We start from the raw sequence: 21,019 nt of genomic DNA on the forward strand, positions 1-21,019 counted from the left end.
CATAAAGCACCCGGCAGTCAGCACACGGGGGACCCAGCACTGCCCTGGGGACCCACTGTGCCCTACAGCTCCCCTGCCCCAGAGCAGGGCTGGCTCTTCTTCCCCACGGCCTGGTTGTTACCAGGGCCCAGCTGAGGCATCCTCTGCTTTGTGTTGGTGTTGAAAGGGAAAAGAAGCTGGGAAGGGGCAGCCAGCCCCTGCCTTGAGCCCAGGATGCAGCCACCCCCACCCCCGAGCCTGTGCCCTCCCAGCAGCAGGAGTGGGGACAGGGCTCGGTTCAGCCCTAAGGGAAGAAGGGAAGCAAGAGACAGGCAGCACCACACTAAAAGTACAAACAGACTTTATTTCAGCACAGATCCTGCAGTCAAAAGCCTCTCCAGGCACCAGGTGAGGAAGGGGCAGTCCCAGGGCAGGGGGCAGGGCAATGCTAAGGAGAGGAGCAAGGATGGGGGAAGACAGGAAAAGTGAGGTGCCAGGGCTGGCTTTGCTCCCACCCCCAGCCAAATCCAGGACTGGTGGTGGAGTTTGGGGTGCCTGGAAGGGCCCAGGCTGCTGGAAGGGGCCAGAACATACCCCAGGAGTGACTCTGGCTCCCGGTGTGGGAGCAGCAGTGGTGGGAGGACTGCAGGAGTGGCAGAAGGGCACAGGCTGCAGGACCAACATCTCCCCAGTGCAGGCAGCTCTCCCCTCCCCATCCCTGCCCCAAATCCCAGGGGTATCTCCCCACACATGGGTTGGGGTCAGAGTGCCTGAGGGAGCCAAGAAAGAGCCAGAGGCAGCAGCTGCAGAACCAGGGGAGCCCTTTTATTGCACAGCCAAGCAGGGCACGTCCCCCTCCTCAGTGCCAAGGAGCAGGGAGGCAACCCCAGAGCTCAGCCCAACCCAGCAAGCAGGACCACAGGGCAGCAGGGAATGGGGGCCCGGGGGCAGGAAGGAGCCCCAAGGTGTCCTCTCTGCTTCTCTCACAGGCCCTGCAGCCGAAGCTTGGGCAGGACCAAGTCCAGACAGCCCAGACTGGGTGGATGAGGCAACAGAGGCCACGTGCGGTGTCAGAGAACCGTGCCCAGCTCAGTTGGGCAGCCCTGCTCCCCATGGAACACTCCAGCTTTCACCCAACCATCAAGGAGAGCCTATTCCAGGAGCTAACAGAGCCAAGGGTGAATTTTGATCCCTCAGGGAAGCAGAGGAAGGGGTGACAAGAGGAGGCAGTAGACGTGGGAAGGCAGCAGCAGGCAGGAGGGCCAGGGCAGCACGGCCATGGCAGTGCTCCAGGCACTGTGACACCTGCAGGGACTGGCCCAGTCCTCTCCCCACCTCCTGCAAAAGGGGGACCCCAGCTCCCAGGGGCCGGGGCACATCTCTGCTGGGCCACGCTGCCTCACGTCTGTGCCAGAGAGAGCTCCTCCAGGCCCTCCTTCCCCAGCCGGTACCTGGCGAGGTCCTTGCGGGTCACCATTCCCACCACCTGCCAGAACAGGGACAGGGTCAGCCTGATGTGGACAGGGAGCTCACAGGCTCACACAGAGCCTGGGGACAGCGTGTCCCTGTCCCCTGGAGGAGCCCAGGCTGCTGGGACACAAAGAGCAGGGACTCACCTCGTTGCGATTGTCCACGACCACCAAGTGCCGCAGGCCCAGCGCTCGGAAGAGCTTGAACACCCGGGGCAGGGACGCCTCCTGCAAGGCAGAATGGGCTGGGGGGGCTGCAGCACCCCCAGGCAGCCCCCACTGCCCACCCTGACCCCTGGGGGGCTGTCACAGGGGTCCCTGGGCGTTACCTGGGGCACAGTGTAGGGCGAGGGGTTCATGAACTCGCTGAGGTCAATCATGCACTCGCGCTCGTCCTGAGAGACGTGGATGGACTGGATGGGGGGGAAGCGGGGGTAGGCGTCCCGGAAATCCTTCAGCTTCAGCCGCCGCTGCACCAGGCTCAGGTTGGCCCTTTCCACAAAAACCTGGGCAGGAAAGAGAGGGCTGGGGACTGTCCCACGTAGTAGCTCACAGGCACCAAGACAATGCACAGGGCCAGGGAGGGAAAAGGGCAGAAGGGTGGGACAGATGGACCATCTGCAGAAGCACGGCCAGTTTCCCACTCACTCAGGGTTTGTGAGCCCAGAGGGGTGCAGGATGGTGTGGGGTAACCCTAACATGAATGGCAGCACCCACCATCCCCCTGGGTGAGCTGAGGGAGATGACAGGGACCCTCTGCCAGCTGAACAAGGCAGGCAGCAAGGGGCCTGAGACAGGATTTGGAGAGCAGACACAGCCCAGAGTCTCCAGGCAGCATCACCCACCTTGTGCTTCAGCAGGACGATGAGCTGGGAACGCAGGATCAGACCCCGCAGCCCGGCAACCTGCAACAGGCACCGTGTGAGAGGGTCCCCACTGCAGCCAGCCCTCGGGGGCCACCCCAGCTGCAGCCCCTCCCCAGGGACACCCAGCCTGCCTGTGTGGTGTCAGGGTTGCTCTCCACCACGGGGAAGCCGTTGTGGTTGGAGGAGGTGTCACTGAGGATGTCCACGACCGTGCCCACGCGCTCGATCCTCCGCAGGCAGGTGACAGGAGTGCTCATCACCTCCCTGCAGGGAAAGCTCTGGGTGAGCTCAAGGCAGCACACGCTGAATCCTGCAATCACACACTGGCTTGCTGGGAAGGGACCTATAAGCTCATCTCATTCCAAACCCTTTCCATGGGCAGGGGCACCTTCTACTGTCCCAGGTGGCTCCAAGCACCATCCAACCTGGCCCTGGACAATTCCAGGGACCCAGGGGCAGCCACAGCTGCTCTGGGCAACCTGTGCCAGGGCCTCAGCACCCTCACACCCTAAATATCCCCCCCACCACAGTTCACACCCTAAATATCCCCCCCAACACACATTAACTCCTCAGTGCTGCTGCCTCCTCTGTCCCCAAAAGCTGCCGGGGAGAGAGGAAGGAACACACTGCAGATCACATCCCTGCTGGGGAAGAAGCTGGGCTGTGGTACCAGGGGACAGCAGGCTCCTGCAACCTCCACTCCCAGCTCAGGCCAACATTGGGCTCCAAAGGCTGCTGCCACAGCCATGCCCAGCCCACCTACCTGGCTGTGAGGGAGTGGGATGTCACTGGGGCCTCCCAGTGCAGGAAGGGGACACTTTGCAGCTGGATGTGCATGTCATACAGCCCCTGCAACAAGAGCCAAGCCATCAGGAGAAGCCTGGCGAGGTGGCAAAGGCCACAGCCAGGCAGCAGCTCATCCCTTAGAGCGAGCACATGCCTGTCCTGGCCCCCATGGCCCCCCAGCCCTGGGGAGCACAGCAGCCCTCACCTCCACAAAGTAGTCTCCCACAATCTTTGCTGTCATCAGCACCAGCATGATGGGGAAGCCATAGGTGACGTTGCCTGTTGCCTCCATCATGATGACAGTGAGACTCAGGGTCATCCGCACGATCCCGCCTGCCAGAGGCACCCAGGGGGTTTAGAGGGGCAAGGAAACACAGAGTGAGGGCATCACAGAGCACCTGAGGGCCCTGGATCTCCCAGTGACCCCCAAGTGACCCACACAGAGTGAGGACTGTAGCCATGATATTTTCTGAAAAATCCTTTCCCTAGGATTTTTTTCTCTTGAGAAGCTGAGAGGCTTCAGGAACAAAATGTAAACAATGGTTATCTGCTGCTGTGGAATGCAACAAGTGGATTTGTGATTAGTCTCATGTAGTTGTTTCTAATTAATGGCCAATCACAGTCAGCTAGCTCAGATTCTTTGTCTGAGACACAAGCTTTTGTTATTATTCTTTCTTTTTCTATTCTTAACTAGCTTTCTGATGAAATATTTTCTTTTATCTTTTTAGTATAGTTTTAATATAATATAGATCATAAAATAATAAATCAGCCTTCTGAAACATGGAGTCAGATCCTCATCTCTTCCCTCATCCTAAGACCCCTGTGAACACGGTCACAGAGGGCATCACAGAGCACCTGAGGGCCCTGAATCTCCCAGTGATCCAGGACTGCCTCCCCAGGGGTTAGCCCAGCCCTCACTGTGCCTGGCAGGGTGATGAGGAAGCTGACAGCCAGGCTTCAGCTGGGAAGGAAGCTGTCAGGGAAGCAGGGAGTGCTTTCTCCCATGACATCTTTCCCCCAACCAACACTGTGCCATGGGGAACTCACCCAGCTGTGCAGCAGCTCCCATCAGGGCGTATTTCCCAGGATCAGCCCAGATCTGAGCACAGGAAAGAAAAGGAGCCAAGTCACCGGCTGGCTCCAGGGCATTCAGAGATAGTCAGCAGAGTCCTGGCCCCCAAACCCCCTCCAAAGTGGGGAGAGCTGCCTGAGGCTGCCTGAACAACCCAGCTGCTGGCAGGGCTCCACTGGGAGGTGGAGAGGTCCAGACCCAGCTCATGAAGACATCAAGCAAGGAGCCAGCCCAGTTCAGAGCTTTCAGCCAGCTCCAGGCACGCTGTCTGAGCATGCCACCAGCCCAGCAGCGAGGGAGGAGGGCAGGGTGCCAGGGCTGCCCAGGCAGGACTCACCGAGCCCTTGGTCAGGTAGGACAGGGAGATGCCAAAGAGCCTCCCCCAGGCTGCCCCGATCAGCAGGGAGGGGATGAAGACCCCTGCAGACACTGTCAGGCCATAGGTCCAGCAGGCCAGGAAGAAATACATCAGTGTGAACATGCCCAGTGTCATGGGGTTGTAGGAACCTGGGGTGGGGACAGAACAGAGTCAGTGCTGGTCCCACAGCCCAGGGGACACTGTGATGGGCTGTGGCCACAGATCAGGCAGCAGCAGCCCCACAATTCACTCCCAGCAGAGAGAGCCTCTCTTCTTGGGCAGCACCTCCTGCCCTGGCAGCACGGGTACAGCCTTTCAAACTGGCTGTTCAGGTTATTTCTCCCCCCTCCAGCACCCTCCACCCAGCCAGGGCCATCCCAAGCCCTCACATCCCATTCCCCCATCTCACGACTCATCCCCTCCCAGCCCTGTGGTTCCCAGACTCCCATGATGAATTTCAAAGCCCCAAGGGAGGGACTGCCAGGGCTGAAGGACAAGGTTGGGAGGACAGAATCCCACTGCCAGCTTTGGGATTAACTGAGCAGGGCATGTCCTGCAAAGTCCCTCCCATCTTGCAGCTCCCACAGCAGCTCCAGCCAGTGCCACGCTGTCCCACAGCACAGGCTGTGCCACCCCAGTGAGACCCTGCTGACCCCACAACCCTGCTAAGTGCTATTTTGGGATTGCTGAGCAGCTCAATCTGGTTTAAACAAGTACTTTGCAACCCCTCCTTCAGACAGAAGCCTTGAGCCAGGGAGGAGCCAGCACTGCAGGAGCAGCCCCAAGACACAGGATGGTCATCTTGGTCATCTCCTGGCTGCAGGTGGCCAAGCTGCACCCCCTGGGCTGAGGATCTCTGCTCCCCACCCATGTGCAGCTGGGTACAGAACTCAGATTCCACAGCAGGCAGAGGAGATGCTGGGGTTACACCAGGTCCAAGGAAAGTGGAGCTAGAACCTGGGAACCAAACTGCATTTCCCAAGCAAATCCAAAGCCCAAGATCCACCTCCACAACCTGCCCAGAGGGTAAAGTCATTATGGGGCAAGTGGCCCTACTAATTAAGAAAACATCCCAGTGACATTTCCAGAACAGACTTCAGACAGACAGCAAGGGTCAGACATGCTCTCACACAACTCAGAAGCAGCACAGCCTGCAAATGTGCAATACCAAAACCAGGTCCTTGGCCCCACAGCCCTTTGGCTGAGCTCCGAGGTGCCACCAGGCACATCACCCATCCCTCCTCCTTCCCCCACCCTAGCACAGTGTTTTGTGAAGCCCTCAGGGGCTGATCATGCTCTGCCTTGACCCAGCAGTGGCCAAGGCACACATGGACCCTCTCTGCTGACGTTCAAGGCCTCCCTGCTGGGTGCACTGACCTGGAGGGTCATGGAAGAGGTTGACAACGCTCTTCTCAGGTGTGTTGAAGAAGGCAGTGGCCATGGAGTTGTACTCTCCATCAGCACAGAAAAGCTGAAAAAGCAAGATAAGAAAGGGTTAGAAGTGGCAGGGAAGGCTGGGGGACGTGTGCCAGCGAGGAGGCAGCTCTGGGCAGGGAGGACACCTACAGCATCCTTGGGTCTCCAGCTCTGCCTGCACTGGAGGGCATCAACTGCAAGGTGCAGCGTCCCAAATCCAGCAGGGTCCTGTCTCCCTGCTGAACCCCCCAGGCTCAGGGTGCCCCCACCCTGAATGCATTCTGCATCATGTCCTACCTGCAGGGGATATGCCACAGAGCTCCCCTGAATGGGCTGGCAATCTCTGGAGCAGTAAATCATGACAAAGCCCACAGTCGCTGTCACTGCTGCCACCAGCATGGCCTCAACCACCTGCAGGCAGGGCCTGTGGATGTACCTGTGAACACAGGAGTGACAGTGGCACCCAGGGGTGTGGGCAGCACCAGCACAGCCTGGCTGGGCATGTCACATCAGGCACATGACAGTCTGGCTGCCTCTGCTCCCTGCCCAGACCCTGCCACGCTGTCCTGCTGCTTGAAAAGCTGCTGACAGGTAATGGCTGGGTCAGACTGGTCTCAGTTGGCTTTAGCAGCTCTCTCCCTTTTCTTAGTCCTTTCAGAGCACATGACAGTCAGGTCTGCAGTGTCTGCACCTCTCTGGGCCCTCCAGTCACTGGAGGGAAATATTTGGCAGGGTCAGAGCAGTGCAGGTCACAGCCACAGGCAGTGAGAGGCACGTGGCACCTTTCAGGAACTGTTGTTGCTCACATTAAATGAGAGATTACAGCCTTGCTTCATGTGGGAATGCCACTTTGAGGGAATGCAGAACCCACATCAATCCCCTTCATTACCTGTGGGCTCTTACCTGATCCGGAACATTGTCAGCCAGTAATTGAGGGCATTGAACAGGGCCCCGAGGATCCCACCTGCAAATGGGAGGGAGGAAAAGCTCAGCATACAGGGCCCAGGCTGCCCACCACACAGGGAACCTCTGAAGATCATCCACACCCATCCAGAGTGACCAGCAGCACATGTGAGTGCTGTCCCTGCAGGACCTGTCACCAAGAGGAGCCTGGCACCAGCAGCAGGGGCCGATGTCACAGTGCTGGCACCAGGCAGGCAGAGGACAGGCCAAACCCATGGGGATAAGGGCAGCTCACATGGCAGCAAGGGGCTGCCCAGGACTGCAACACACTGACCCTGCTCAACATGGGTTAAAGGGGCTTGACTTGCTCCTAGGGCTGGGCCAGGATCCAGCTCTCATCCCTGCATAAGCCCCACAAGCAGCCTCTGTTCCAGAATTTAATGGATTCCCCATTTTCCCCAGGAAACTGGACACCAAAGCCCTTTAGACCCAGACAGAGAACAGAGGAAATTATTCAGACAAATCAAATGGAAAGAGCAGCATTCTCTTACCAACCACTCCCATAAAGATGAAGATAGGAATTTCCTGGATTGTGTATCCCATTTTCTGCAAGCAAGAAAGAAGTGGGTTTCACATCTCCTGGCCCATCTGCAGTCCCACAGTCAGTGACTGACTGCTGGGACAGCACAACTCTGCCCCAGAGCTGCCCCAAAGTGTCCCCTGAACATCCCACAGCCTCCAGAAATTCCTTCTGCTGGGGCTGGTGGAGCTGAGATCTGGCCAGACCCCACTGGCTGCTAAGGCAGAGCCTGCCTCAGCCCCTGGGTGAGCTTATAGACAAACTGATGTCCCCAAAGCTGCTGAGGGCTGTGTCCACCCCCTCCCCAGAGCCCTGCATGGGGAATACCTGTGCCTACCTCACTGTCAAATCTGCCAAAGTTGATGAGCCCAGGGCTGGAGAGATCCCAGGCATTGCCGTGGTAAACGCTCAGGACAGAGTTTAGAGTGAAGGTGGAGATCATGGAGGCAAAGAACTGGAAGGAGATGCAGCCCAGAGTCACTGCCAAGTTCCCCCAGCCCCAATTCCTCACCACATGCTCCATACGCTACCCCAAACAACCCCCAAGGCCCTTGGGCAGGGCTTGGTGCCCACGGTGTGCTGGGGACAGGAGGTCACATTCCCCATGGTGGCACTCTGGGCAGCTCACACTGACCAGAGTCTGGCTTCTCCTTTTGCCTCTCTGTTGCCCTGGGGCACAGCCCAAGGCAGATCCCTTGGAAAGGAGCTCAGCCAGGCCCAAATCCAGCCCCTGAGGAGAGGGCACAGGAGGGGAGCTGGGATGCTGCTCCTGGAGCAGGGCTGTCAGGAGGCCTGGGGCTGCAGGGCACCCAGAAAAGGCAATGCCTACACCAGACCCAACAGCTCTCCACTGTTTTCCAGCACTTACAATTCTCCATGTCAGGAACTGGTTCCAGAAGGAAGCCCCTTCCTCCAAGCTGAACAGGACACCCCCTGCAAACACAAGATACAACATCTACACAAGGGGCACGTGCCACAGCCCCTTGGCTTCAGCACCAGCCAAGCACCCAGGCCATGTGCCCACACTGCCCAGACCCTGTCACAGGCAGGCTCACCAAGCCATCACTGAGGCACTGACCACAGCAAAGCCCCCCACTGCCATTCTCCTCCCCAGGGAGGAAACATTTGGGATCTGGGCAGGGCCAACACCTGCACGGCCTGGCAGGAAAACTTGGAAGGCCCCTGCAGTGCCCCATGCAGATCCCAACAGCTGCCTCCAAGCAGGTGGGAACCACCTCCTGAGGAAATCTATGTCCAGGCACTGCTCAGTGCCAGAAAACATCAACTCAAAATGAAATTGAACAGACTCAGGACAATGTCATCAGTGAAGTTCAAAATACTAGACTAGAAATTTCAACATCAAAAATACAAGCAATCTCACCCTAGAAATATCTAAAATAGAAGATGACAGAACAAAAAAATCAAACCACAAAAAATACAGCTGCAAAGTCAACACCTTACAAAATTACAGCAGCTTTTAAAAGATATCAATTAAGTTCAATCTGTTTTAAGAATTACAAATTATAAACTTACTCCACTTTTGAACATACCTAAGAGAAGACTATAACATCAAATCTTCAAGAACTTTGACCTTTAAAACTCAAAAAACCTTAAAAAAATCACTGAAACTCTTCAAAAAAACCCCAAACACATCTTTGTACTCCAAAAAAACCCTTTTCCCTCACAGTGTTAAAAAAAATACACCTTTACAATCTCATATTTCAGCAAGACTCTTCTGTAAAAAAACCCTTTGTTGATATAAAATAAAAATAATATAAAAATAAAAAGAATATTAAAAAATCCCTTGTAAATAATAAAATAAGACACACACCCACGGGGGCACCAAAGGCGGCCGAGACGCCAGCGGCAGCTCCAGCTGACACAAAATCTCTCTTCTCTGTGTCCCTGCGGAAGTACTCGAAGATCTGAAACAGGACAGAGGGCACCTTCAGGGCTGAGCCAGGGTATGACAGGGATGATGCCAAGCCACCAGTGGGAGCAGCACAGAGGGGCACGTGCAGCACAGCAGCCCCTGGGAGCTCCACACCAACCTTGAAGTCTCGCTTTAAGGACGTGGATCTTCCCTGGGAGATGCCAGCAGCAATCACGGATCCAGAGTGAATCATGGGTCCTTCCTAAGGGCCAGAGAGCACAGTCAGACTGGGGAAGGAAGAACAGGCATGGCTGGATGCTGCTCACCAGCTTGCAGTTCTGAAGCTGGATTGGGAGCATTTCTCTCAGAGAAATACAGACCTTGACATTTTCCCCCTTCCCATCCTGGAGGTGTTCAAGACAGGTTGGACAGAACTCTGAGCAACCTGGTCTGGTGAAAGGTGTTTCTGCCCATGGCAGGGGTTTGGAATGAGATGATCTTTAGGATCTCTTCCAACCCAAACCATTCCATGGTTTTATGAAATCCTTACCCTAGCATGTGCCTCCCTTACCCACCTCCTGTGGAAACAAGTGTTTCCCTTGCCTGCCTTCAATCCCAGCCTGCCAGAAAGGTCCCAATGGGGCACCCAACTCTCCCCCATCTACTGTTTGCAGGGACAGCCACTGATGGACAGGGGCTGCTGCTCTCTGCCCTCAGCCAAGCCACACACAGGCTGGCACGGTGGCACCACATGCCATAGGGGCTCCCCAAGCCTGGCAGCGCCAGTCACCTTGGCCAGGGAATAACACTGGGAAGTCACCACAGGGCCCCCAGCACCCCGTCCCCAGCACAGGACCGGTGTCAGGCTGTGACACAAGTGCCAGCAGCAGGGACCAACAGATCAGCAGCACTTTGTGCACATCACCTTCCCAACAGCCAGGCCGCCGACCACCGAGAGGATGACCCCGCAGACTTTGATCACCAGGGTCTGCACAACAGAGAAGGACACAGCAGGTCACAGGGGTGGCAGAGGAACAGAGAAGGACACAGCATGTCACGGGGGTGCCACACAACAGAGAAGGACACAGCATGTCACAGGGGTGGCAGAGGAACAGGGCCATGGCAGCCACAGGGGACACAGACCCAGTGGGCCCCAGGCATGGGAGGAGCCAATGAGCCCAGGGAACTTGTGATTCTCATCCCCCCCACTGTGGCAAACAGGGTTGGTCAATTTTCTTCTTGGCCAGAGCAAAAGTCTACCCAAAGCTGCTCTTCCCAGTGCCAGCTGCTGGTGCCAGGGCAGGAGATTTAACCTCTGGACACTGGGGAGGAACAGCTGTGGAGCTGGGAGTTCCTGCCAGCTCCTGCTGGGCCACAGGGTGGGCAGGGACCACTCCAGGACCACACAATGTGCCCAGGCCATCCCAACACCTCCTGCTTCCTACCTTGAGCCGGACAACATGTGGAATCTTCACGCCATTGAGGTAACATTTGATCTGGGGAATGCCACTGCCAGCTGCCACGGGCTGCAGGGAGCAGGGAGAGCTGTCACACACAGGATGGGGACACAGCAGCCACCTTACCCCTGTCACACAGCACACCCTCAGGGTGGCTCTGAAATGAGGCCAAAGCTCATCAACAAGCTCTGGAGATGGGCTTGAGGGAGACACCCACTCCCTAAGGGCAAATGTGCCAAGGAAAAGGAGCTGGATGGGTTCCTGGGGACACTGAGGTGTTCCCCACCCAGTCACAGCTACAGAAAGGTCACACTTGGTGGCCAGGGAGAACAAAGGCAACGCCACAAGGAAGGCACTGTGGATTAGAGTGATCAACAGGGAGTCCCAGACCCTGGCTTGTCCTCCAGAGGCACCCAGCCAGACTGGTCAGTGCTGGTGCTTGGGTACACCCAACACAGAGAGGCTGAGCTAGGGCCAAGGCTTGGGAGAGCTGCAGCCCCGCCCAGGGCTGGAGCACAGCCTCTGCCCCAGGCTGCCAGCACATCCCAGCAGCCTGCCAGCCCCACAGAACCCCCCAGCACAGCTGGAGCCAACACCGAGGAGCTGGGGCTACCAGGAGCCAAACTGGCAGAAACACATTCACTGGTCACAAAATTTCACATTTTTTGTGGAAACATGACCCTGCTTTGCCCATGTAAAGAACCCAGAGCAGTTTCTGACTCTTACCTCTATGAAGGCAACGATCAGAGAGCCCACCATCACCACACTGGCATTCAGGGTGGCCCAGAGTAACAGGGAGAAAGAGAGGCCTCCTTTGGCTGTGAACTTGTCAATGTCTGGGGCAGCAGCTCAAGGAAAATCCAGTATTGCTTGGGTACCATCCCTCCCACCACAGCATCTCACAGAATCACAGGGTGCTTTGGGCTGGATGCCACCTTAAAAACCATCCAGCTCCCCCCCTGCCATGGGCAGGGATGCCATTCACTAGACCATGTTGCTCCAAGCCCCTGTCACTTGGAGCACCCAGAGCAGCTGAAACGAGCCTCCTCTGTCACAGCAGTGCCCAGGCACAGCTCAGCCCTGCAGAGCAGCAGAGTCTGTGCCACCAAACTGGAGCGAGGAAGCGCTGCCCTCTCCCCCCAGGACCCCTCTGTCACAGCTCCCAGGAGATGCCAGAGGTCCCAGCTGGCCATGCTCTGTGAGGATACTGTCCTTCACCACCCGGTACTTGAGGCCAGCCAGGTTCTCCACCACGATGTCGATGAAGCAGGCGACGAGGCCGGTGAGGATGCCGATCATGGCGCAGATCACCCAGCGCTTGATCTCCACCGTGCGGAAAGCCTGAGGGGCAGGAGCCCTCAGAGCCTGCTGCCAGCCAGCCTGGCACCCAGGGCACCCCAGCACACCTGCCACCTTCCCCAGCACGCTCCCAAGCCTGGGAAGCTCTGAGGAGAGCCAGGGAGCACCAATGCTGGCTGACCCAGCGAAGCCTGGACACAATTTACTCATTTTAAGCAGTGCTCTTGTTCCTCTGTGGGATCCCTAAGGTGCTTTGCTAGCTTGCCTGCCTCCATTAGGCCCATCCTCCTGGGGTTCCTGCTGCAGCAGGATTCCCAAAGCCCCCAGGGCAGATGTTTCACATGATTCCAGAAGTCCCTTTGCTCAGGGACCTGCCCCATGCCACCAGGCAATGCCACCATGTGCACCCAGATTAGCTCCCATTCCAACCACCTCATGCTGGGTCCTTGATCCTGGGGTTTCACAGCTTGTCACCAGCTGGTCAGTGCCCATAAACCCATCCCAGCTCCACCTAGGCTTTAAGCACAACCTCCTCTGGCCCAGAGAAGCCCCCAGCAGCCAGGCAGGGGGAACAGCTTCCCTTGTCCACCCCAGCTGAGATGATCTGTGGGCAGCCCAGCAAGACTCACCGCATGGTTTATCCTCCTCTCCTCCTCCAGGAAGAGCTGGTTTTCACTGTTGTCATAGTCCAAGCTCTAGTTTGGGAAGGGGAGATGCTGTTACTGTCTAAGACCAGGTGAAGAGACCCCCATGTTGAGGAGTGCTGCCCTCTGCCCCTCACCGTGCTCTTGTTATCATTTTCCTTCCTCCATTCCACTCCTTCTGCACTGAAACCACCCTCATGGGGCAGCTGTGAGCCCTGGCCCCTCACAACTCACCTGCTGCAGCCCAGAGGGCAGACACAAGATGTGGCAAATGGGCACCTACCTCATACTTGAGTGACAGCAGCTTCTCATTGTGGGGGATCTCGTTGGGGCGCTGCCGAGGGACCTCTGTCTCCTGTGGGATGTGATGTACAGCTCAGGATGGTCAGGTCAGAGTCCAGACCTCCCATCCATGTGCAACTGTTGGTTTAACTCCTTCTGATGCTCAGGAGATGCACAGAGGAGTGCAGGTGCAAGCTGCCTGGCAGGCAGGGATGTGGGATGCTTTTCCACCACTTGGATGTGTGGGATTTAAGGCAGCTGGACCAGGGGTGCACCCTCACCAAGCACCACTGCCACACTGACTGGCACTGAACACAAGCAACTCCATGCCCTGGTGGAGGGCAACCTTTCACCTCAGCAGGAAATTCCTCAGGCCAAAAGCAAGGAGCTATTTCAAGCAAACCCATGTTTTTGGGCAGAAACCAAATTCTGTTTCCCAAATGCCTTTGACAGTTCCCAGCTCCGAATTAGGGCATTTCCTGAGGATCCCAGAGGGGCCCCTGGGCCAGAAGCAGCTGAGGTCACCCAGCCCAGGAAGACCCAAACAAGCTGAATGTGAAGGAGGGAACAGCAGCAGCTGTTACTGGAGGAAGGGAAGGGGTCCCAGTAACAGGGGGCCCCTCTCTGGGCCACTCACCAGCTCATGGGTGTCCTCATTGAGGTCCACATTGCTCAGCTGCCCGATGCGCAGGAAGGAGGAAGGAGTGAGCTGAGGAGAGAAGGGGAAATGAGGTCAACTCCTGAAAGCTCTTCAGATCTCTCAGGAGGATGGAGCAGGGCTGCAAGATGCTCGTGCTCTGCCTCCCTCACTGAGCTCTGCCTGCCCCCCAAAACGCAGCACCTGCACTCAGAGGACACACCGAGGAGGTGGCATCCAACACCCTGGAGGGAACCAGAGGCAGCAGCAGCCTGCCAGGGTTTGGGTGAGCTGCTCCAACCTGTCAGGAGGCAGAGCCAGCTCACCTGGGGAGGTGCCAGCAGCAGTGGCTCCCTGGGGACTGGCCACCACCAGCCCCTGGCTGGAGCGCCGTGCTGACAATCCTGTGCTGAGCAGCACGTTCCACACTGCCCTGGGGCTGGGGAGGGACAGAGCCCCTGCACAACCTGCCACCTGCACAGCCACAAGCTCACCACGACGTGCCCTCAGCTGCCAGGCCCAGCCAGCAGCAAGGGACAGCTGAGGACACGTCTGGCTCTGCCATCTGCTCCACAGCAGCGGTGACCAGCCAGGAGAGGAGCACATCACGTCAGCTTGTCAGTTTGTCACCCCCTGAGCAGCTGGGACCAGAGTGACAGCCAGGCTGGCTGCCAGCCAGGAGACACAGCAGGAAGTGGGCACACTGCTCCTGCACAGCCCTGGGGACTCTGGTGTCTCTCTGAGCCAGCCCTGGTGTGATGCTGGGAAGCAGCAATTGCATCTCCCTCTGGGGAGCAGCTTCTCCTTTCACTGGTGATCACTCGGGGTTTTTGCTGCCAGTGCAGTTGCACAGCACGGGAGTTTTTTGACTTTTTAGGCACCTCTGTCTCCTGGATGAGGCAAGCAGGGGCTTGGGCTGCAGCTGAGCAGTGCCACAGGGGGACCCAGCTGGAGCAGGCAGGCTGCTGTCACCCCTCCAGCCCCACAGGGATGCACAAGGATCTGAGCACTGTCCCCAAGAACAGCCCAAACACCATTCCTCAGCATTAAGATCTTCCCCTCCAGTGCCTCACCCCTCCCTCAGCTGTCAGGTTAAAGAACTGGAGAATAAAAGAGGGATGGTGAGAGCAAGAGCAGGGTCTGGCCTGTTGGTGTCTCTCTGCTGGCAGGTCCCAGACCCAGCCCCTCGCTGCTTTAATCCCCACGATCCCGTCTGGAACGTGAGGCCAGAGCTGCTGGGAGCCCTGCACTCACTGCAGAGGAAGAATATCCCTTTGTGTTTGCAGTCTGACCTATTTTCCCTTTTTTCCCTCTGCTCCACATTCCCCTTCACTCCCTGACCTGCAGATGGGTTCTGCCCCAGCTTCTCAAGCCCTCTCTGGTGCCCTTTAGCCCCCAGCAGTTCCAGCCCCCAGTGCTCCATGCTGCCATTGCCACACACTGGTTTGGCAAAACCAGCCTGGGCTTTGCTTCTGGTCCCTCATAGCTCCACACTCCCAGTGGAAAGGATCCAGGTGGAGCCTTTTCCCAGCAGTCAGAGCAGACCACAGTGGATTTCTAAGAGCTGGGTACACACAATGCTGTCACCTCCCTGAGTTTAGGGTCATGAGCTGGATACAAGAACTGCCTGTTCCAGTGCCTGCCAGTGCCCAGCTGCTCTGGAGGCAGCTGAGGTTCCAGCCAGGCCCTCACCAGCCCAGGGAGAGAGAAGGACACATTGTCCCAGGGACAAAGCTGACACCTTGCAAAAGAACACACCTGCACTGGGATTGAGGAAGCACAAGGATTTAAGGCTCCTGTAGGTGCCACACATCCAGGCAAGATCAAGGAGATGGAAAATGTCACTCATGCCATGTCCCTTGTGTCCCTCAGGCAGGACCAGCCCTTCAGGGAAAATTCTCCTTCTCTTAGCAAGGGGGTCTGCAGACACACCAAATGTGGCTGAACCAGTGACATCCCACCCTGTTCCCTCCTTCCCTGTGCACAGAGCAGTCAGGGCACAGCAGCTCAACTCCCCATTGACTGAGCACCAGCAGGACACAAGGACAGATGCAGGGAAAGGAGGTGCAGTGGAACCTGAAGCTGAACTTAGACAAGCAGCACATTTTTAATATCCTCCCCCTGAGTCCGGGCACCCCTGTGGCATCTGCAAGCAGAGGCCTGGCTCCTGTCTCACCACCACAGGGATCACATGCCAGGAGGGCAGGAAAGAGCTACTTCCAGCAGCACCCAAGAAGGACAAGAGAAAAAGGAGAGATTCAGGCAGCCTGGAGCCAAGAGAAAAGGTTATTTGTGCACAGCTCAAAGACTCACTGAGCAATGCCCTCCTTGGGATGTTTTCAAACTCAGCCAAGGCAGCTGCTGATCCTGGGGACGTGTGATGTTGGTGTGACTGTGCTGTGATTATCTGCACATAAAAGCACGCACTGCTGCCAAAACCCAGTGGGCACAGAGGGGTTAACAGCTCTCCTGCCCCAGGAGAGGCTCTGGGACACTCTGAGCCTCACTCTGCCAGTGGCACACGAACACCCAGCCCTCAGCCCATTTGGGTGGTAATTTCATCCTTTCATCCTGAGCTCTGCAAAGAGATGTCTGGAGCCTTGGTCTGAATTAAAATAAGTTATCATTGTTAGTGTTAGTGGGCAGGAATGTTGGCAGGCAGGGCTGCTCCTCCAAGGGACCTCACCAGGCTGCAGGGAAGGCCCCAAATGCAAGAGAGGCAAATACAAAGCCCTGCACCTGGAATGGAGGAGTCCCAATGGTCAGGAAATAGCTTAGTTGAAAAAGTCTTGCAGTGGGTGAGGGAAGAGGTGTCAGTGGCACAGACCTGGAGGGGAGGTGGCCAACCCCCTCCTGGGGGGTGCCACACCACTGCCAGAAGGTCTGGGGAAGGGATCCCACACCTCCACCTGGCACCTGCAATAGCACACCTGGGACTTGGCATCCAAGTTTGGGCTTCCTGAGACAGAAAAGGAACAGAAAGTGACCTCAGCAAGAGAGTTAGGGGCTGAAGCACATGGCAAGATACACAAGGAGAAGCTGGTGCTTCTCAGGGAGTTCTTCATGGCATCTCCAGACACCCAACAAGGGGTTACAGACAGCACAAAGCCAGACTTCCCTGAAGCTTTGCACTGATGGGACAAGGAGCAGTGGATAAACTGCAGTAAGGGAACTTCTGCTCAGATATCAGAGCCAAACATTCACCCTGTGGCTGGTGACACACTGAACTTGGTGCAGAGTAGTTCCCAAAGCTCCTCTGGGTGTGTCCCTCAGGGATCTGCTCTGAGCAGGGGCTGGACTGGAGCTCATGGCTGTAGCCCCCTCAGGGACTCCTGAGCTCCCCTTCCCCTTTGCCATGCTGGCACCCACTCTGAGACCAGCAAGAGCAAACTGAGGATCAACCTCAACATGAAAAAAATCCAGCAGAAGATCTCAACCACCACCTTCCAGTCATGCCCTGGATGCATGATCTCCATGACCCAGGCCAGGCTGGGGGATCCCCAGGATCCAACCCCAGCTGTGTGCACAGTGACCAAGCCAGGCCCCCACACATTGCCCTGGAGAGCCATCAACAGGGAGTGTCTGCCTCTGCTTCACAGCCCATTTCCACAGGGATGAGCCTGCAGGACAGGACCCAGCATGAGGAGAAGCTCCTGGACACTGTCCCTTGTCACCACCCTGTGCTCAGTAAGGAACTGGCAGCACGTGACTTTGTGTTATCGATGAGATAAAGCCCAGCACAGACCACAGAAGCTGTGGGAGGGAAGGAGGAGGATTTCCAGCCCCCAGGGCCCCTCTTGGCTTCAGAACACTCTGCCCCTCATACCAGCCTGGGTGGAAGACTCCAGGCTGTGTCACTGGTGTGTCACCAGCACGAGGACCCTGTCACTGGCTCTGTCAGGGAACAGGGGAGATGAGCTGCAGGGCTTTTGAACCCCCCTCCTCTGACACACAGCCACAGCTGGGACAGGCTTCAAACCCACCCAGCAACATGCCCAAAATGCCTCACAGCAGGACAGAACAGGGCTCCTCACCTCCAGGCTCAAAACAGGGGAGAAAACACCAGACTCTCCCTAAGGTGTCACCACTCGGCTTTTGCTTCCAGGCTCCTGCTGCCACTGCCAGGGCACAGCTCCTGCTTGACCCTCACCTCCACCAGGATGGGAAATGCTGGCATTGCCCTGGCCTTTCCCCTGGCACAGGAGCACACAAGGATGAGGCACTGCCACAGCCCCCAGTAGCTTGAGCAACCTGCAGAAAACTTCCTGAAGTTCCCGTGCTGGGGGAGGCTCCTGCCACCACCCCAGGGCAGTCACCTCCAGGCTCACAAGGGCAGGCACAAGCAGCCTCTCTGCCAGTAACCTGGGGTGTGCAATCTGCAGCCCATCTGCCAGGAATCAGGGCTCACCCAGCACTCACACTTCCCTTTTTCTGCCTCCTCCCACCAAGATTTCTTGACTGGCCACTTTTGTGCACCTCATTACTTGAGATGGAAGAAAATGAGACCAGCAACATCCAGAGATGCAGGATAAACACACAGGGGCTAAGAAGGACACCCTGCCCAGCAGCAGCCTGGTTTTCATGATGGTGAGCCCTTGCTGCAGGCACCCTTTGAAGCAGGAGCTTCAAACCAACCCCAAAGTCAAGGCACTTCAGCACAAATATCTTTGATGGTAGCGAAGGAGAAATGTTGCTTCACAAAAAATGGCTCATGATGGAAATTGGCTGCTCTTACTAACATTTTCCACCCACTTCCCAGCCTGAGAACCACCACACGTGGCTGAGGAGAGGGACAGCCCCCAGCAGGCACAATGCTCAGAGACACAACTGCCTCTCACCCTTTGCTGTGCTCCAGGCACCAGAAAACCCTGTGAGAGGATGAAGGCTTGGCCAGCCCAGCTGGCCCCAAGCGGAGCAGACCTCAGGGACAGGCCCCTCACACCCCTCCACAGCCACAGGGGTGTTTATCCAGCCTCTCCTCACCTCCCACCCAGCAGAACTCCATCTCAGTCCCTCTCAGCTGGGAGCTGCAGCCCCGTGTTTCCTCTGGGTGCCTTAAGATCACTTTCATTTCCATTTAACAAGCACGTGACAAAGGGAACAAGTGATGTTAGGGGACGTTTTTATTTTATTACCACAACCCAGGTTTAAATCTCCCCTGAGCTAAGCAGCCCCAGCCTCTCTATCTCTCCCCCAAAGCTGTCCTGCCTTCCTGCTCCAATCCACACGATTGAAAGTCATCTGGGGCACAGGGAGAGGCACTGCCCAACACCAAAATACAGCCCCAGCCTTACAGAGACACCCCAGCTGCCACTGCCAGGGGCACCTGTGCTCTGGAGCTCCAGCAAGGTGCTCCCTCTCCTCCTGGCCAAGGAAAATGCCACTAGTGCCATGTCACAGCTGGCACCTGAGCTGCCTGCACTGTGACAATAAATGACATTGGCAGGGCTGGGTGTCCACCTCCAACTGCCCCTGCTGCAGCAGGCCTCAGGCACTTCTTCCAAACCACCAGGAAAAGCCTTCCCCAATGACCCCCAGCCATGAGATCTGGCTAATCCCTGCTCTAACACCCTCCAAACCCCCAGAACTCCCCATGTGCTGTAAATATATGGGGTCCTGTTGCACTGCCAAGTAGGATTACTTTTATTTTCACCCCAGAACAGCTGCCATGGCACAGCTGCCTCCTTGCAGCTGCCATTCCCTGCTCCCAGAGCACTCACAAGGCTCTCCCAGCCTAACGAGCCCTGCATTTCCCTCTAATTAGCCCAATGTTCTGACTTGCCCAGGAGCAGGGCAGCACAGAATTGTGCTGGGCCAGACAACCCTGCTCACAGCTGCCACAGTCTGGCACTGCTCCTCCCTATCTAAGCTCAGGCCTCCCAGAAAACTCTCCACAGGGAATTCTAGGATGCCACCTGGAAGCAATGCCTGTCCCACCTGGTGCTGGCACAAAGTGCTCCATGGTCCCACCCTGCCCTCCCATCCACAGCCCAGCCCAGCACCCTCAGCTTCACTCTGGAACAGCTGCTGAGTGCCTCAGTTTTCCTCACGGAGCTGCAGGAGGGGGAGAGAACACCAGGCAGGTGGCTTGAGGGCACACTGGAGAGAAGTTCTCCTCACTTAATTACCCCAAATTAACTTGGAAGGAGAACTTGGAAGGAACTGGCCTCCCTCTGTGACAGGCCCACCTTGGACCTGCTTTTTGCCAGAGTAGCTCCATCCATCCCACAGGACACCCTGCACCACTGCAGTGTTGGAGGCTGTCATGTCTGAGCCCTACCTGGTAATCAGCAGCATGTCAGGCATCAGGCTCTCACAGAAAGACATTTTTAACAGAAATTCATTTAGCACAAATTAATTTTACATGGACAGATACAGACAGGACAAGGGGGAATGGCTTCAAATGAAACAAAAGAAGATTAGATTAGATATCAGTAGGAAATGGGGGTGGGCAGGCCCTGGCACAGGGTGCCCAGAGAAGCTGTGGCTGCCCCTGGATCCCTGGAAGTGTTCAAAGCCACACTGGATGGGGCTTGGAGCACCCTGGCCTAGTGGAAGGTGTCCCTGCCCATGGCAGGGGTAGAACAGGATGGGTTTTAAGACCTTTTCTAACCCAATCCACGCCGTGATTCCCTGAATGAGGAGCAGCCCCAGCGGGCAGGAGCAGGGCCCTGCTCAGTGTACGGTGCTGCTGCCAGGGACGGTCCCAGGGCGGGGGAGCAGCAGGGATGGAGCCGGCTGGGCACTGACTCAGCCCCAGCTCAGTTTTTCCCCCGTGAGTGCCCCGTGCCCCGGCCATGGCTCCCCCCGGCCCGGCCGGTTCTGCTTTCCCAGCCCGGAGCGACCCCGACCGCCCCCGCCCAGCCCCGGGGCAACGAACGCGGTTGAACAGGACAGGGGAGGGGGCGCACACTCGGCCCACAGCCCCGGCCCGGCCCTCTCCGTGCTCCCTCCGGCGCGGAGCCCCCGCTCCCGGGGGCGGGACCCACCTGCCGGCCGCTGCCCGCCACACCCGGGCCGCTACCGTTGAGCAGCGGGGTGGTTTCGCCTGCACGCCCGTCCTCGTCGTCGTCGCGGTCGCGGCCGGACCAGGACACCTTCTTGGCGACGTTGGCCATGCGGGGCGGGGGCGGCGGCGGCGGCGGCTGCTCCGCCGGGCCTGCCCCGCCGCGCGGTCATGTGACCGCCGCCATCACGTGCCCGTCAGGGCGGCCGGAGGCGCCCCGAGGCACCATGGGAGTTGTAGTTTCGGTGGGGAGGCCGCGCCCGGAGCGGGACGGGACGGGACGGAATGAATGGAATGGGATAGGCTAGGATTAGGGTAGGACAGGACGGGACAGGATGGGATGGGATGGGATGGGATGGGATGGGATGGGATGGGATGGGATGGGACGGGCT

General features: G+C 57.4%; 1 protein-coding gene across 1 annotated transcript; it reads right to left on the minus strand.

The window, feature by feature from the left end:
* Positions 1–323: 323 nt before the first annotated feature.
* CLCN7 (chloride voltage-gated channel 7) lies at positions 324–20,833 on the minus strand. The gene is made up of 25 exons (XM_054643720.2): positions 20,611–20,833; positions 13,622–13,693; positions 12,986–13,057; positions 12,688–12,753; positions 11,968–12,100; positions 11,486–11,595; positions 10,748–10,828; positions 10,228–10,290; positions 9,481–9,564; positions 9,261–9,354; positions 8,298–8,362; positions 7,767–7,883; positions 7,401–7,455; positions 6,850–6,910; positions 6,244–6,382; positions 5,908–6,001; positions 4,510–4,679; positions 4,148–4,199; positions 3,306–3,433; positions 3,078–3,163; positions 2,446–2,578; positions 2,294–2,353; positions 1,778–1,954; positions 1,596–1,676; positions 324–1,465 (listed from the first exon to the last, which is right to left on the minus strand). Exons 1-25 carry the CDS (start codon positions 20,737–20,739, stop codon positions 1,379–1,381), a joined length of 2,409 nt encoding a protein of 802 aa, XP_054499695.2. The 5' UTR covers positions 20,740–20,833; the 3' UTR covers positions 324–1,378.
* Positions 20,834–21,019: the final 186 nt, after the last annotated feature.

The sequence above is a fragment of the Agelaius phoeniceus genome, chromosome 16, assembly GCF_051311805.1.
Source record: "Agelaius phoeniceus isolate bAgePho1 chromosome 16, bAgePho1.hap1, whole genome shotgun sequence".
NCBI lineage: Eukaryota > Metazoa > Chordata > Aves > Passeriformes > Icteridae > Agelaius > Agelaius phoeniceus.

Excerpts from the sequence above, each read along its gene's own strand:
- CLCN7 (XM_054643720.2), bottom strand. The coding sequence starts at position 20,739 with ATGGCCAACGTCGCCAAGAAGGTGTCCTGGTCCGGCCGCGACCGCGAC. Across the intron at positions 12,754-12,985 it reads TGCTGTCACTCAAGTATGAG|AGCTTGGACTATGACAACAG; the intron begins GTAGGTGCCCAT and ends TTCCCAAACTAG. Across the intron at positions 2,354-2,445 it reads GCAACCCTGACACCACACAG|GTTGCCGGGCTGCGGGGTCT; the intron begins GCAGGCTGGGTG and ends TGCCTGTTGCAG.